Source organism: Nicotiana attenuata, unplaced genomic scaffold (genome assembly GCF_001879085.1).
Source record: "Nicotiana attenuata strain UT unplaced genomic scaffold, NIATTr2, whole genome shotgun sequence".
NCBI classification, from domain to species: Eukaryota; Viridiplantae; Streptophyta; class Magnoliopsida; order Solanales; family Solanaceae; genus Nicotiana; species Nicotiana attenuata.
The window spans coordinates 238,837-254,636 of NW_017670993.1; the positions used below are offsets into that span (position 1 = coordinate 238,837).

Consider the following 15,800-nt stretch of genomic DNA (forward strand, 5'->3'; position numbering starts at 1 on the left):
GTGGTTGCTTTGATTGCTATTATAGAGAATCACCGAATACTATAGCTGGGTTCCAAAGTTCGTTAACCCCTGATTCATCGGTTTCACTGTTACTCGCGCCAGGCGGGCTGCATTTTGGATGATGAGTGTCACTAGCTGGTTCCCTAGAAGGAAATAATAAGTTAGTCCTTTCCCCTATAACGCCAAGTCCAGCCATGATTTTAGTGTGTGGTCTGGCGGCAAAGGAATGGTGGTGGTTGAGAATGAGGCATTATTTTGGTATTTTTTCTTTGTCACTTAGGGTGTTCTTGGTGGCTGATTTTGACAAAGCAGGCATGATAATAGATCATAAATTTTGATTAAAATGTGTTTCCATATGCGTATCTTGGTATTTGCGACTAATAATGGAGATATAAAATTAATGGTAAATCCCTGTGCCGCGACAGAAAGTGTCATATCACCTGAGATGGTATGATGGTTTCGCAGGTCTTGCACTTGATAAGCCATGTATTGTGGTGAGATTTGCTTACCAGAAATGTCGGGTTGTGGGTGGATAGTTGTTGTGTATCTAGTGTAATAGGTGCTTTGGTGGTGTGGTTGCTTCCCTTCTGAAATTGGGCTCCCATAGTGGATCTAGGGGTGTTGTTGTGGGCCAATACTGGATCTTGCGTCATACCCCCAAAAGAAAATCTTGGGTGTACTCCGTTTGGGGTTTAATTTCCTAAAATGGGTGCTACATTCAACAAGTTTGGTCCTTGATTGGAGTCTGTGTTCAAGTTGATGCAGATCTCTTCAACACTGGGCCCCACCTTTCTTTTTTCCTTGGATGGGCTGTGGAGATTGAGCCTTGAGAAACTTTGATGAAATGTAAGCATTATTATTATTATCAAGTGTTGTTTTTTTCGTTTTATGAACTCTAATTGTATCAAAAGCATTTTTCTTTTTATATTTGAAGGTCTTAGTTTCTAGGAACTAACCAGAGGTTGAATAAAATATTTTCATCTGTATGTCGTACCCTTTTTCTCTGTGATGGTTGGGGTCTTTTGCTACTGTTGCTTGCCCCCGATTATTGATATTACTGAGCTTTTTCCTCCTTGGAAAGCTCATTATTTTCCATTTTTCTTCCACTATCTGTGTCTTTTTTGCTCCAGAACATTCAGGTTATTTCTGAGATGAAGCTTGTGGTGTTATCTTATGACTGTATGTGTTTATTGTGTAGCCTATTCTACCATAACCCTTACACAAAATCCTTTCGACTACATAAATAAATACTTGCTTGTGTTCTCCAATGATAACTAAGGTTTCCACAGGGACTTCCAGAGGTATTCGATGCATATTCTCGCATAAAGCCCTTTAAAGGTGGATGAGGTACATGTGTTGTAATGACCCAACCGGTTATTTCGAGTACTTCAGCCCCGTTTCCTCTATTTGATGCTTTAAATATGTGTATTGATCGTTATGTGACTTGCGGGGATGGTTGGTTTGATTTTGAGGGAGTTTTGGATTGAATTGGGACACTTAGTCCCTTGGTTGAAGGCTTAAGTTGTAAGTGTTGACCAAAGTTTGACTCATGTGTAGACGATCCCGAAATGGTGTTTTGATGGTTCCATTATGTTCATATAGCGATTTTGGATTTAGGCGTATGTATGGATTTGAATTTGGAGGTTTCTAGGTTGATTTGGTTCTATTTGGTGGAAGTTAGAATGTTGAAGGTATGGAAAGTTCATAGGTTTGAACGGGAGTTGACTCTTATGATATCGGGTTAGGATTATAATTCTGGGAGTTGGAATCAGTATGTTCTATCATTTTGGGGATTGTATGCAAAGTTTAAGGTCACTTCGAGTTGATTTGATGTGGTTCGGCATAAGTTTTAGAAGTTGGAAGTTTGTTAGTTCCTTAGGCTTGAATTGATATGCGATTCCTGGTTTTGATACTGTTTTGTGCAATTTGAGGTCTCGAGTAGGTTTGTGTTATGTTTTGGGATTGGTTAGTTTGATTGGACATGGTCCTGGGGCCCTGGATGTGTTTTTGATTGATTTTGGATTGAGTTGCATAGCTGAAGATTTGCTGAGTCTGATGTGATTGCATCTGTGGAAGTCAAGCCGCAAATGCAAAGCCACAATATCGGACTAGGAAGCACAGATTAGAGATTTGGGTTGGAGGAGTAGGAACCGCAGATGCAAGTTGGAAGCGCAAAAGCGCTACCCCAGAAGTGGCTGAGGGACCGCAGAAGCGGGAGGTCATGGGTTTAAGTGAGGATCATATGTAGGCTTTTTTCCTTAGGAGCGGAGCCGCAGGTGCGGTCATTTGTCCGCAAATGTGAAAATGCTGGACATAATATTATTCCAAGGATTTGACCATTTTCCTATTATTTGGAGTTGTGGAGCTTGGTTGGGGGCGATTTTTGGAGGTTTTTTCACCTCAATTGAAGGGGTAAGTGCACTTTACTTAATTTTGATCATAGATATTGATTACCCGTTGATTATTTCAACTGGTTTATGTGATTTAAAGGTGGAATTTAGGGGTTTTGGGTTATGATTTCGAGAATCAAAATTGATGAGTTGAGGGTCGATTTGAAATTGGATTTGGATAAAACACATATATTTGGACTCGTACCGAAATGGGTGTTTGGAATTTGTGAGTTTTGTCGGATTTTGGAATGTAGGCCCAGTGTAACGACCCAATCATCCATTTTGAGAAATTTCACTTTGTTCGGTGGTTTAAGCTCTTTAGTAGCTTCATATGGTGTATTATGACAAGTGTGTTTCGTCGTTTTGGTTTTTGAGTGGTTCGGGATTGATTTGAAAGAATAATTCTCATTTTGGAAGCGTTAAGTTCGAAGAGTTGACCAAGTTGGAATTTTATGTATTTGACCTCGGATCAAAGTTTTGATGATTTTGTTAGGTCCTGATGGTAATTTTGGACTTGAGCGTATGCCCGGATTTGCATTTGGAGGATTCTAAAAGGTTTTGGCCATAATTGGCGAAAGTTGGCAATTTGAAGGTTTGGAAGGTTCATAAGTTTGACCGGGGATTTACTTTGGTGATATCAGGTTCAGATTAATTTTTCAGGTGTTGAATTAGGTTTTTTAGCTCATTTGGAACTTGTGTGCAAAATTTAAGGTCATTCCCAGTAGATTTGATATGGTTCGGCACGAGTTCTGGAAGTTGAAAGTTCAAAAGTACATTGAGTTTGATTTGAGGTGCGATTCGTAAATTTGATGTTTTTATGTGTAACTTGAGGCCTCAAGTAGTTCTGTGTTATATTTTGGGACTTGTTGGCATGTTTGGATGGGGTCCCTAGGGGCTCGGGTGAATTTCGGACGAGTTTCGAACCATTTTGGGCCATGTTGGTACTGCTGGTTTCTGATGGTTTCTGATGCTTCATTTGTTCTCTGCGATCGCAAGGATGAAGCCGCAATCATGTTAGGAGCTGGTCTTCTTTGCGTTCATGCTATAGAGATCGCATTCTCGATGGTTGAGGCTTTAATCCTTCGCGTTCGCGTCCGGGACTACGCATTCGTTCAGTGTTGAGCTAGGCTCTTCTTCGCGTTCGCGTTGATGTGTCCGCATTCGCGAAGGTTTGGCAGTGATGTTCATCATGTTCGCGAGGGAACTGTTGCGAACGCATAGAGAAAATTGTGGCACTATGATTTTTTGTGCATCGCGATCGCGAAGATACCACTGCGATTATGTAGTGTACCACTGGGCAGTGCATATAAGTACTATATTTCGAACCTTGAGCTCATTTTATCACATTGGAGTTATATAGCTCGGATTTGGGAGATTTTGGAAGGGATTTCCACCACATGGATTGGAGTAAGTATTTTTTACTCGATTTTGATTATATTACATGATTCTATTTTCGATTTTGGCATTTGACTGATGGTACTAAAAGAGAAATTTGGGGGTTTTTTGTCTAAGCTTTCCTAACATAAATAATTGGGTTTTCAACATCGATTCGGAGTCGGATTTGAGTGAAATTAGTATGGTTGGACCCATATTCGAATGGATTTACGGAATTTATGAGTTTTATCAGGTTCCAAGGTGCGGGCCCGGGTTTACTTTTTGGTTGACTTTGAGTATTTGATTAAAAAGTCGACTTTTATCATTTGGGTTTATTTTCTTTGGCATTATTTGATGATTTAGAATTGCTTTTTGCTAGTTTCGAGCCGTTTGGAGGTCGATTCGCACGAGATGGATTTTCTAGAGTATTGTTTGGCTTGCTCGGTATTTGATTTGGCTTGCTTGAGGTTAGTATCTTACCTAAACATGGTTGAAGCACTAGTTGCATGAGTTATTTGTGATAGTCGCGTGCTATGGGTGTGCATATGTGCAGGGATTGAGCCCATATGCAAGCACTGAGGTATTTATCCATGCTCGGGCTAGTGCTTAGGATACAACATGCCTTGAATTGATTGTTAAGTTTTAAGCTGTGATGTTTCTCATAGTTGTAACCATGTTGTGAGATATTTGATCCATGTTTGGAGGTTACATAGAGGCTAGTCTCCTAATTGAACTTGATATTTGCTATTTTTGTGATGAAAATGCCGATTTTGAGCTATGATAACACACATTGCACATGCATACACTACAGAATACTAGTCCAGGAGCATGAAATATGATATTCATTGATCATATACATCTGTTTCTTGTATATTTGCTTCTGTGTGATATGATTTGGACTAGATGCCTGTGACGATGTCGGGTAGATTGTGTTGTTATGCCTGTGACGACGTCGGGTGGATTGTGTTGTTATTCCTGTGACCACGCCGGTCAAATTGTGTGTTATGCATGTTACACACCAGGAAGATTGTGATATAGCTCGTGACCATGCCCGGGCAAATTATGATATTAAGATTGTGACCATGTCGGGCTGATAACACGTGAGTGATCCGTGCTGCGTATGGATATTGATCTATCCCCTTAGGTTCACCCTCTCATGTTTCTCTCTTGATGGTGTACACACGGATTGTGAGAAAACAACAAGTTTGTAGTTGATGTGAGCTCTGGGAGAGCTGATTATTGGTTTTGGTTTGCTTACTAAGATTCTGATGTGGATTTGAGAGCTGTGGTGTGAATTCTATATTTGGATTGGGTTGCGCTCCGCAATAGATTGATATTTGGATATTGTATTTCATCTTTACTTGTAATTCCTTGGTTGTTACCCGATTTATTTGCATATCTTCCTTATATGTGGGATTGTTGACTGAGCAGATTACGTTGAGAAAACTGAGAGCACCAATGTAGTTTTATCTGTGATAGCGCGTATCATTTATAATTCTTGCTTCTATTACCTTGTTGAGGTTAGTTATGATACTTATTGAGTATATGGGGTCGGTTGTACTCATACAACACTTCTTGCTTCTTTTACCTCGTTGAGGTTAGTTATGATACTTATTGAGTATATGGGGTCGGTTGTACTCACACTACACTTCTGCACCTTGCGCGTAGATCTTGGGGCTAAGATGTTGCGGACGACGGGAGCTGGCATTGAAGGTGTACGTGCGTTCCGGATATAGCTACTACTTATCCTTGGTAGCTTTATATTTGAATTCTGTTTATGTACTTATTTCATATCATTTTTATAAATCTAAGTCTTAGTGGCTCATGACTTGTACTACCAGTCTTTGGGATTTTGTTTATAGATGTTCAGTTATTGTAATCACTAACTGTTATTGTTCTCATTTGAGTTTTGTTGACTATTAGTGTGCTTACCTAGTGGTTGGGTTAGGTGCCATCACGACTAGATGAATTTCGGGTCGTGGCACTCGGGATTGACTTTGCATATTTGCGTCATCATAGCTTTATTGTTTGGGGTTTTTTCTTTGGCTTCTATTGATATTTTTAAGTTGTTTTGGCTAGATTCGAGCCATCCGGATCTTGATTCACGGGGGAAGGGCTTCTTAAAGTATTGATTTAGCTTTTTTGAGGTAAGTATCTTTCCAAAACATATTTGAGGCACTATTTGCCTAAGTTAATGGTGATAGCTACGTGCTATGGGTGGCGTACATGTGAGGGGTTGAGCCTATGTGCATGCACCGGGGTATCATCCATGCTCGGAGTAGTGCTTAGGCTATGATATGCCTTGAATGGATTGCTAAACTTTATGTTGTTATGTTTCTTATGGTTGTACCCCTTTGTGAGCTATTTGAACCATGTTTGACGTTACATGGAGGTTAATCTCCTGATTGAACCTTATAATTGCTACTTTCCTAATGTTGTTGCCTAATTTGAGCTATGGTAGCACACTTTGCTCATACATACTCTATAGCATGTCATTTATACCAGTCCAGGAATATGAAATTTGATATTCATTGTTCATGTACATGTGATCTTATATATCTGCCTTCTGTGTAATATGGATTGGAGTGATATCATGTGAGTTGTCCGTGCGGTTGGGATTATTGGCACGTGAGTTGTCCGTGTAGTTATGATTTTTTGGCATGTGAGTTGTCCCTGCAGTGGACATATAATAGCACATGAGTATTCCATACAGATATGAAATATTGTTATTATTGGCACGTGAATTGTCCGTACGGTTGATATTATTGGCATGTGAGTTGTTCGTGCAGCACGTGAGCTATCCGTCCAGCGTGTGGATAAAGATCTATCCCCTTAGGGTTAGCCTATCATGTTTCTCTCTTGATGGTGTACACGTGGTATGAGAAAAAATGGCCAGTGTTTGGTTATTGCGTTTCTCCTTTACTTGAAATTTCCTTGGTTGTATACATGTTTTATTTGTATACATTATTTATATGCTAGACCAGGAGTGTACACATGCCTTTTTTGCATATCTTCTCTATATGCTGGGTTGTTTACTGAGCAGAGCGTATTATTTATCTTGTCCACCGAGGTGATTTTATTTGTGATTCATGACTTGATCATATTATTTCTATGTACTTGTGAGATTTATGAATTGTACAAGTGATTGGCGAGTATCGTTGATAATTCTTCCTTCTATTACCTCGCTGAGGTTAGTTATGATACTTGCTGAGTACATGTCATTGGTTGTACTCATATTACACTCTGCACATAATTGTGCAGATCCAAGTGTTGGACTGATCCATAAGTAGATGTGACTTGTTGCTGGGATAATCTTGAGAGATGAGGTAGAGTTGCATCTTGATCGTAGTCTGGGTGTCTCTTTTTGTAACGACCCAGCCGGTTGTTTTGAGTATATTAGCCTTGTTCCCCTATTTATTACCTCCTTTATGTTCAATTGTGGTTATGTAACTTGCCAGGGTTGTTGGTTTTGTTGCGGGAGAGTTTTAGAGTGAATTGGGGACTTAGTCCTAAAGTTGGAAGCTTAAGTTAGAAGAGTTTACCGGAGTTTGAATTTTGTGTAGACGACTCCAAAATAGAGTTTATATGGTTTTGATAGCTTCGTATGGTGATTATGGACTTAGGAGTATGTCCGGATATTGATTTGGAGGTCCGTAGGTCGTTTTGGCTTGAATTGGCGAAAGTTGGAAAGTTGAAGGTTTAGAAGGTTGAGAGGTTTAATTGATAGTTGACTTTATCGATATCGGGATCGGATATCGATTTTAGAACCTGGAATACGTCTGCTGTGTCATTTATGACTTGTGTGCAAAATTTGAGGTCATTCGGAGTTGGTTTGATATGATTCGACATTAGTATTCGAAGTTGGAAATTCATTAGTTCATTGGGCTTGATTCGATTTGCAATTCATGGTTTTGGTATTGTTGGATGCGATTTGAGGCTTCAAGCGAGTTTGTATTGTGTTTTAGAACTTGTTTGTATGATTGGTTGAGGTCCGGGGCCTTGGGTGTTTTACGGACGAGTTTCGGACCAATCTCTTCATGTTTGGACAACTGATCTGGTATCTGGTGAATGTTTCTTCGCGTTCACGAGGAAGGGAATGCGTTCGCGAAGCTTTGGAGGTCAGTTCCCTTCGGGAACACGAGAGGGCGATCGCGCTCACATAAAAGAGAGGTCGGCTGAGGGGCACTGGGGGCTTAAGCCTTTACATTCGCATGAGAGGTCTCGCGTTCGCGTAGACGTGTCCTAGTTGGGCATCGCGTTCGCGTCTCGGACGTCGCATTCGCGAATAGTAATTTTGGATGGAGGAGGAATTGTGCTTCGTGAACGCGAGACTTCTTCCACGTTCGTGAAGGGTGAGCACCCGGGCGGAATATTAAAACCCAAATCGAGGGTTAGTGTTATTTTTCATATTTTGAGTTGTAGAGCTCGGTTTTGGGCGATTTTGGAGGGGACTTTCAAGATTTTGATCGGGGTAAGTGTTTTTTGACTTGGATTTGCTAACTTTTTTAGCATTTAATTAGTGAATTAAAGTGAAGAAATGAGAAATTTTGTAGAAACTTTTCAAAAATGAGAAATGGAGGTTTGAAGGTCGATTTTCAGGTCAAAATTGTACAAATTTTTTTACGGTTGAACTCGTTCTTCAATGGGTCTTTGGATTTTATAGTTTGGTTGGGTTTTGAGGTGCGGACCCAGGGTTAAACTTTTGGTTTGACTTTTCGATTTCTTTAAAGATTGCAACTTTATTATCCGGAATAGTTTCTATGGTTTGTATTAATAGTATTAAGTTATTTTGGTTGGATTTGAGCCGTCCGGAGTTGGATTTTCGCCGAAAAGGCTTACTAATGGGTTGATTTAGCTTGTTTTATTTAAGTATCTTGCCTAACATTGTGTGGGGGAAACTAACCCTTAGGATTTGGGTAGATTGTGCTATTTGTGTTATGTGAGAGCCATGTACGCAAGGTGACGAGTGGGTACACGGGCTATATGTGGTATTTAACCGGTTTACGCTATTTAGGCTCTTTCAATGAATTTAATTGAATTTTTATAACATGTCACATCTTACACTTGTTAATGTACTTTTACACTTGTTAATCTATTCTTACATGCGTTAGTTGACGTGCTAGCACTTGTTCTACTTGTTACTTGTTATATTTGCTCTCGTATGTTTTAGTTGAAGTCGTTATTTTTCTTATTGTCTTGTTACCTCTTTATTGCTAAATTACTCTTACTTGAGGTTGTTATTTCGTGGAATATCTTCTTGTCGAGTTATTGGTGTTGAAGTTGTAAAAACCGCTATCACATTGAGGTGAAGTATTTAATTGTTGAGGTACCTTTCATAGTTGAGCATTCCTCATTTATCTTGTTGTTATTGAGATTATTGTATATATATTGTGATTGAGCCATGTGCTATTTGTTGTGGAAACATTAGTATTGTTGATCTATTGCCATGTTGTGGCATATGGGCACTTGTGGTGCGAGTTGTGATGTGTTGTGATATTGATACGCATGCGGTGATATAAGGATAAAGGTTGATATGCATGTGGTGAGATAAGGTAGGCTTGATACGCATGTTTCTAGTAGGGAACTACTTGAATCCACGCGACGAGATAAGTGGGCTAAAACACGTGTGGCTATTTCGGGAAAAATGATTTTCAAAACTAAATGTAAGGCTCACACGGTGGTATAAATAAAGATTGTGATTTAAATTATGAAATGTGAAAATTAGGCGGTACTTGGGTTGTGATTTCTTGTTGTGCACTCTATTTAAAAGGTCTTATTTATTGAATAGTTATTGTTATTTCTTCATTGCCTTACTTGAAATTACCGGTATTTGTTTCCTTGTTAGTTTCATCATGTGTTTACCCTTTGTTGCCTGTACTGCTTAAACTTCCATTGTTAGTTTACGTTATTGAAATTTTACTTGTCATTTACTTCCTCACTTTCCATATTTAGACTGTGTTATACTCCGTTACTTCTATTTTATCCTAGTAGGTATCTTAACCTAGCCTCGTCACTACTCTACCGAGGTTAGGCTTGATACATACTACGTACCGTTATGGTGTACTCATACGACGCTTCTGCATATTTTTGTGCAGATTCATGTACATCTGCCTTTGACGGAGACTCGTGGTTGATTTGCTACTTCTAGAGTCTTCAAGGTATACCTACTCAGCGTCCGCAAGCCTTGGATTCACCTTCTGCTATCCCTTATTACCGTTTCTCCTTTATTCAGACAGTGATTTATATTAATATTTTAGTACTTTCCTGTAGAGGTTATGACTCAGTCCACTAGGTTTTGGGAACATATTTTACTGTGATTCAGTTTTGATATTATTATGAGACTTATTAGTTTAAATCTTGTTTTCAGTCTTTATTTCCGTCATATTCTCTTGTTGGTTAGGCTTACCTAGTCTTAGAGACTAGGTGGCATCACGACATTCTAAGGTGGGAAATTGGTGTCATGACACTTTTCATATTAGTAATGTTATTTTCATTTAGATAGCATTGTTATTTTGTATTCCAGACCTGTACTTCTATTTTAGAGACCGTAACTCGGTATTACCAGTTATGGTGGATTATCGTATATTAACGATTTTATTTATGTTATTGGCTTTAGAGTTGTACTATTTTCGTTATTTCTGTTATCTTTTTCTCTTTTATTTAGTCCGGCTTGTATAGCAAGTGAGTTAGGCGCCATCACGATCGATGGGTGGTTTTGGGTCATGACATGTGTCTACTTTGAGCAGCTTTCTTAGTTTTCTGCCAACTTTTTCCTAGATATCTTTATCGTAGAACTCCGTAGGAAGTTGTGGTAGGCAAATCCATATGGAAGTGGATGACAGGGTTCTGCCTCCGAGACAAACTTTGGCTCCCACCGTTTTACAGAAAGGAAATTGACAGCTATGAACCATGGCCCTTCATGTAATGTTTTCACCATGTTTTTCTCTAGTTCGAATTTGACAATAAAAAATCACATCCTAAGCCAATCAAGATTAACTGTTCGTATGATTTTCAAAGATCAACAAGTTTGGAGCGGAGATATTCTTGGAATGACCTTTGGCCAAATACCTTAATAACGAGCGAGAATCACCATGTGTGGTATATTCGGTTCTTATCCTCCTGTGATAATGGAATAGAGCCATGTTTACCTTTCCTCTTATCGAGGGTATCATTAGTAGTCGGTTCATTCTCATAGTACTGAGATTGTATGATTTTATTCTTGTCAAGCAGGATTTTGTTGCAGGAATGTGGTGGAGTTGTGTCTTCCTCCATAACGGTGTAAGTCCCATCATGTGGTTTAGGGGAATAGGGGGAGAGGGTTCTATGTTGGTGGTTATCGTGTTCGTGACAGTGTTATTTTTGGAGAGAAGTCCGAGTCTATCTTTCTAAGATAAACAGCTCACACTGTACTTATTATAGGAAATTAAAAACTTTACATATAAACAATAGTAGTGATACATTTATTTGTTAGGTTACCACTAATTGTGAGAATATTTACCTCAAGGTGACAAAATAATATAAACTTTTTCTTTTCACGCTATCAAAGTCTAGATGTTAAACAATTGTATTTAGCATCAACATTGTACTAGGTATTATTTGAAATTTCGATGGTTATTATTTTCTTGTTTCCTACCCACTGTCCAATAATCATTTGGGATCTGATTAATCTGGATTCACACCATGACATCCCACTTAAATAGATAATGCTTCCCTAATAAAAATGACTCCAAGATTCAAACCTGATGGTCATACTTCACTATGTAGTTTTGATGGTTATGTTACTAGTTATAAAGTTAGCATGAAATGCGAATATGAATATATATGATCATGGCTCGAGGTGGAAGAACCTTTATTATTTTCTGCTACAGGAATAAGTTATCAATCTTAGGTAAACAGATAGTAAAATGAAGCCATTTTATGTGTTTTCTCGGTTCGATTAGCCTCAATAAGGAATTTGTATTAATAATTGTATACGGTCAAAACCGGGCTTGCCCTTTGTGTGACTAATCGATACTGGAATATGGTAGGCCAAGGTTCGACCTCGTGTTAAATTGGACCATGGTGCAAAGTTAGATCGTCGAGATCGTGACCCAGAGACTGATCAAGATCGAGATCGGCCAAGATCGAGACCGAGCAAGATAGAGATCGAGCAAGATCGAGGGGAACTTACCGAGCCAAATAACGAAAAGCCGAAACATCCGCAATCTGGCGAGGATCATGGCCGAAATCCTGGCACGTATCAAGAAGAGGCCGGTTAAATAGCTAATCATGAGATTTCTTACCTCATATAGAACTGTATCAAGAGTAGGACTCCCCTACTATATAAAAGGGGTCTGATCATTTGTAAAAGACATCATATTCACGCAATACAAAGCAATATACTTCATTTTCTAGCTTTCATTACTTTGTTACTCTATTGATAAGTCAGTTGAAGCATCTTTTGGTTCAAGAGAAACTGAACTCGAGGGCCAAGGCTATTCACCTTGTGTGGTTTGCATTTATTCTTTTATTGTCAATTTCAATATTGATCTATTTTCTGAAATTTGTACCAAGTTATATCACATATCCTTAAAACCGCGTATAAATTCAATTGTTATCCGTTTTTAAGGGTAAACAGTTTGGCGCACCGTGGGGATAAGGATAATAGTGATTACCCGGTACAAACGTTCGTAACACATACTATTTTACACTTGTTTTTTGAAGTATCTTTGATTACAGGACTAAAATGTAAAACTCTCACTCAGAACCTCTACACGTTGACAATAATTTTTGCCACCACGGCAAAAATGATAATATAGCACCAGGGAACGATATACCTCCGGTTGGCCTCAATGGAGTTCCGGTTGTAGATCTTAATAACGTCAGCTCACATATGGCCATCAATGAAAACATGGCCGTCGATCCCAAAGGCGGCGTCCGTGGGGATGTTCGATCAGCAGGCAACGATAGCCCAACTCCAAAATCAGAATCACCCACCGAGCAGGGTCGAGCTCGAGCCGTCCCAGGAAGTTGTACATAGGGTCGAATCGGTTTCAAGAAAATCGACTGAAGGAATCCGAGACCAATCCTGCAATCATGAAGATGATCGAAGAACTGACAAAGCGAATTGAGTCGAGGGAAAAGAAGATCGAGTCAAATGACAAAAAGGTGGAAACTTACAACTCCAGGGTTGATCAAATCCCGGGGGAACTGCCAATATTGAAAGGACTAGATTCCAAGAAGTTCGTACAAAAAACATTCCCCCGTGCGCGGCTCCAAAGCCAATCCCTAAGAAGTCCCGCATGCCCGAGATTCCTAAGTATAATGGAACGACATATCAAAACGATCACGTCACCTCTTACATGTGTGCTATCAAAGGGAATGATCTAGAGGATGACGAGATCGAATCTGTCTTGCTAAAGAAATTCGGGGAGACCTTGTCAAAGGGAGCTATGATACGGTACCATAATTTACCACCTAATTCTATTGACTGATTTGCTATGCTCACAGATTCTTTCGTAAAGGCACACGCCGGAGCCATCTTTGTTGAAACCAGAAAGTCGGACCTTTTCAAGGTAAGGCAGAAGAACAATGAAATGCTAAGAGAATTCGTGTCTCGATTCCGAATGGAATAGATGGACTTGCCACCGGTTGCTGATGATTCGCTTATTCAAGCTTTCACTTAAGGACTCAATGTTCGAAGCTCAGTGTCTTCACAGCAGTTGAAGTAGAATTTGATAGAATACCTGGCTGTTACTTGGGCCGATGTGCATAATTTGTATCAATCAAATATCAGGGTCGAGGACGATCAACTTGGGTCCCCTTCTGGGTCCGTTTATCCTATTAGACTCGTCGATAGAATCAAGAGGGATATTGACCGAGAACCGAGGTCGAACAGAGATCGATATCAGCCGTATAATGGAGATCGTAGGAGCAGCGGATCCGGGCGAAACTCTACACAAAATGAAAGAAGAATCGATCAAGGTCAAAGCTCGTGAGGACTCATGAGCAAGAACGGCTATGATAGATCTATCGGACCCAAAAAGGCACCACAATATTGGAGTACAACTTTAATATGGACGCAGTTGCCATCATATCGGCCGTTGGACGCATCAAAGATATCAAGTGGCCTCGAACTTTACAAACTAATCCAACACAAAGGGATCCCAACCAAATATGCAAATATAACAGCACACATGGCCATAGAACGGAGGATTGTCGACAATTGAAGGAAGAAGTAGCCCGTTTATTTAACAATGGTCACCTTCGAGAATTGCTGAGTGACCGAGCTAAGAGTCATTTCAGAAATAGAGATTCCAATAAACAAAATGAACAAGACGAGCCATGGCACCTCATCCATATGATCATCGGAGGGGTCGATGTTCCTCAAGGTCTGATGATAAAGCGCACCAAAGTATCAATCACAAGGGAAAAACGGACTCGAGATTACATACCAGAGGGGACTCTATCATTCAACGACGAGGATGTAGAAGGAATCATGCAACCCCATAATGATGCACTGGTAATTTCTGTACTCATGAATAAAACTCGAGTCAAACGTGTGCTAATTGATCCAGGTAGCTCGTCCAACATTATTCAATCGAGGGTCGTAGAGCAACTCGGCCTACAGGACCAGATCGTACCTACGGCCCGAGTGCTAAACGGCTTCAACATGGCTTGCAAAACTACTACGGGAGAAATAACATCGCCGGTACCACCCAGGACATCAAGTTTTATGTAATCGAAGGGGACATGAGGTACAACGCCCTGTTCGGGAGACCATGGATCCACAATATGAGGGTCGTGCCCTCGATCATTCACCAGGTATTAAAATTTCCAACACCAGAAGGGATTAAGACGGTTAACGGGGAGCAACCTGCTGCAAAGGAGATGTTTGCCATTGATAAAGTAATTACGATATCAACACACTCATCGACAAAAGGGCTCAGTTTCAAAAGCAAAACAAGAAGCCAAATAGCAATCATCGATACCAGCCTCGACCTAATCGGACAAGCAAGGGATTGACGAAGACAAAGATTACGGGGTTCCTCGATCCTTTATAGCTTCCGATGATTCCGATGCTACCAAATCAACAGTCAAATAGATGGAGCAGGTCATGCAGATTGAACATTTGCCTAATCGAAAGGTATACCTGGGCACGGGGTTAACTCCCGAGCTCAGGAAAATACTCATTCAATTTCTTATAGCTAATATGGATTATTTTGCTTGGTCCCATCTGATATGACAGGGATCCCACCGGAGATCGCTACTCACAAGCTGAGTTTGGACCCGAAGTTCCGTCCAATAAAACAGAATAAGAGACCCCAGTCCGAGATCAAGCATGCCTTCATCAAGGACGAGGTAACTAAACTCCTTAAATTACCCAGAATGGTTAACAAATGTAGTGGTAGTTCCTAAAAAGGGGAACAAACTAAGAATGTGTGTGGATTATAAAGATTTAAATAAGGCATGCCCCATAGATTCCTACCCTTTTCCAAACATCGATAGCATGATCGATGCCATGGTCGGCCACGAGATCCTCAGTTTTTTGATGCCTACTCCGGGTGTAACCAAATATGGATGAACCAGAATGATCAAGAAAAGACCTCTTTCATCACTAAGTATGGCATATACTACTATAACGTAATGACATTTGGATTAAAAAATGCCGGTGCCACTTGCCAACGACTAGTAAACCGAATGTTCGAATAACAGATAGGAAAATCCATGGAAGTTTACATTGACGATATGTTAGTTAAGTCCCTGCGAGCAGTGAACCGTTTAAAGCATTTGTAGGAAACCTTCAGCATATTGAAGAAGTACAATATAAAGCTAAGTCCAGAAAATTGTGCGTTCAGAGTCGGATCAGGTAAATTCTTCGGGTTCTTGGTGTCCAATCGAGGAATCGAGATCAACATCGACAAGATCAAAGCCATCGAGGATATCACTGTAGTGGATAATGTCAAGGCCATACAAAGGCTAACCGGGCACATCGCATCACTGGGGCAATTCATCTCGAGGTCTTCCGATAAAAGCCATTGATTTTCCTTGTTGCTG

General features: G+C 40.0%; 1 protein-coding gene across 1 annotated transcript; it reads left to right on the forward strand.

Annotated features, from left to right (window-relative positions):
- Positions 1 to 10,303: 10,303 nt before the first annotated feature.
- On the forward strand, positions 10,304 to 12,046 carry LOC109245067. Its single transcript, XM_019412250.1, has 2 exons — positions 10,304 to 11,042; positions 11,792 to 12,046. The coding sequence occupies exons 1-2, from the start codon at positions 10,905 to 10,907 to the stop codon at positions 12,020 to 12,022; spliced, it is 369 nt and encodes a 122-aa protein (XP_019267795.1). The 5' UTR covers positions 10,304 to 10,904; the 3' UTR covers positions 12,023 to 12,046.
- Positions 12,047 to 15,800: the final 3,754 nt, after the last annotated feature.

What these genes read in the sequence shown, in the direction of transcription:
- LOC109245067 (XM_019412250.1), top strand. Translation starts at nt 10,905, where the DNA reads ATGTTTACCTTTCCTCTTATCGAGGGTATCATTAGTAGTCGGTTCATT. An exon ending in GTGTCTTCCTCCATAACGGT is followed by an intron (nt 11,043 to 11,791) that starts GTAAGTCCCATC and finishes GGAATATGGTAG; the next exon opens with GCCAAGGTTCGACCTCGTGT.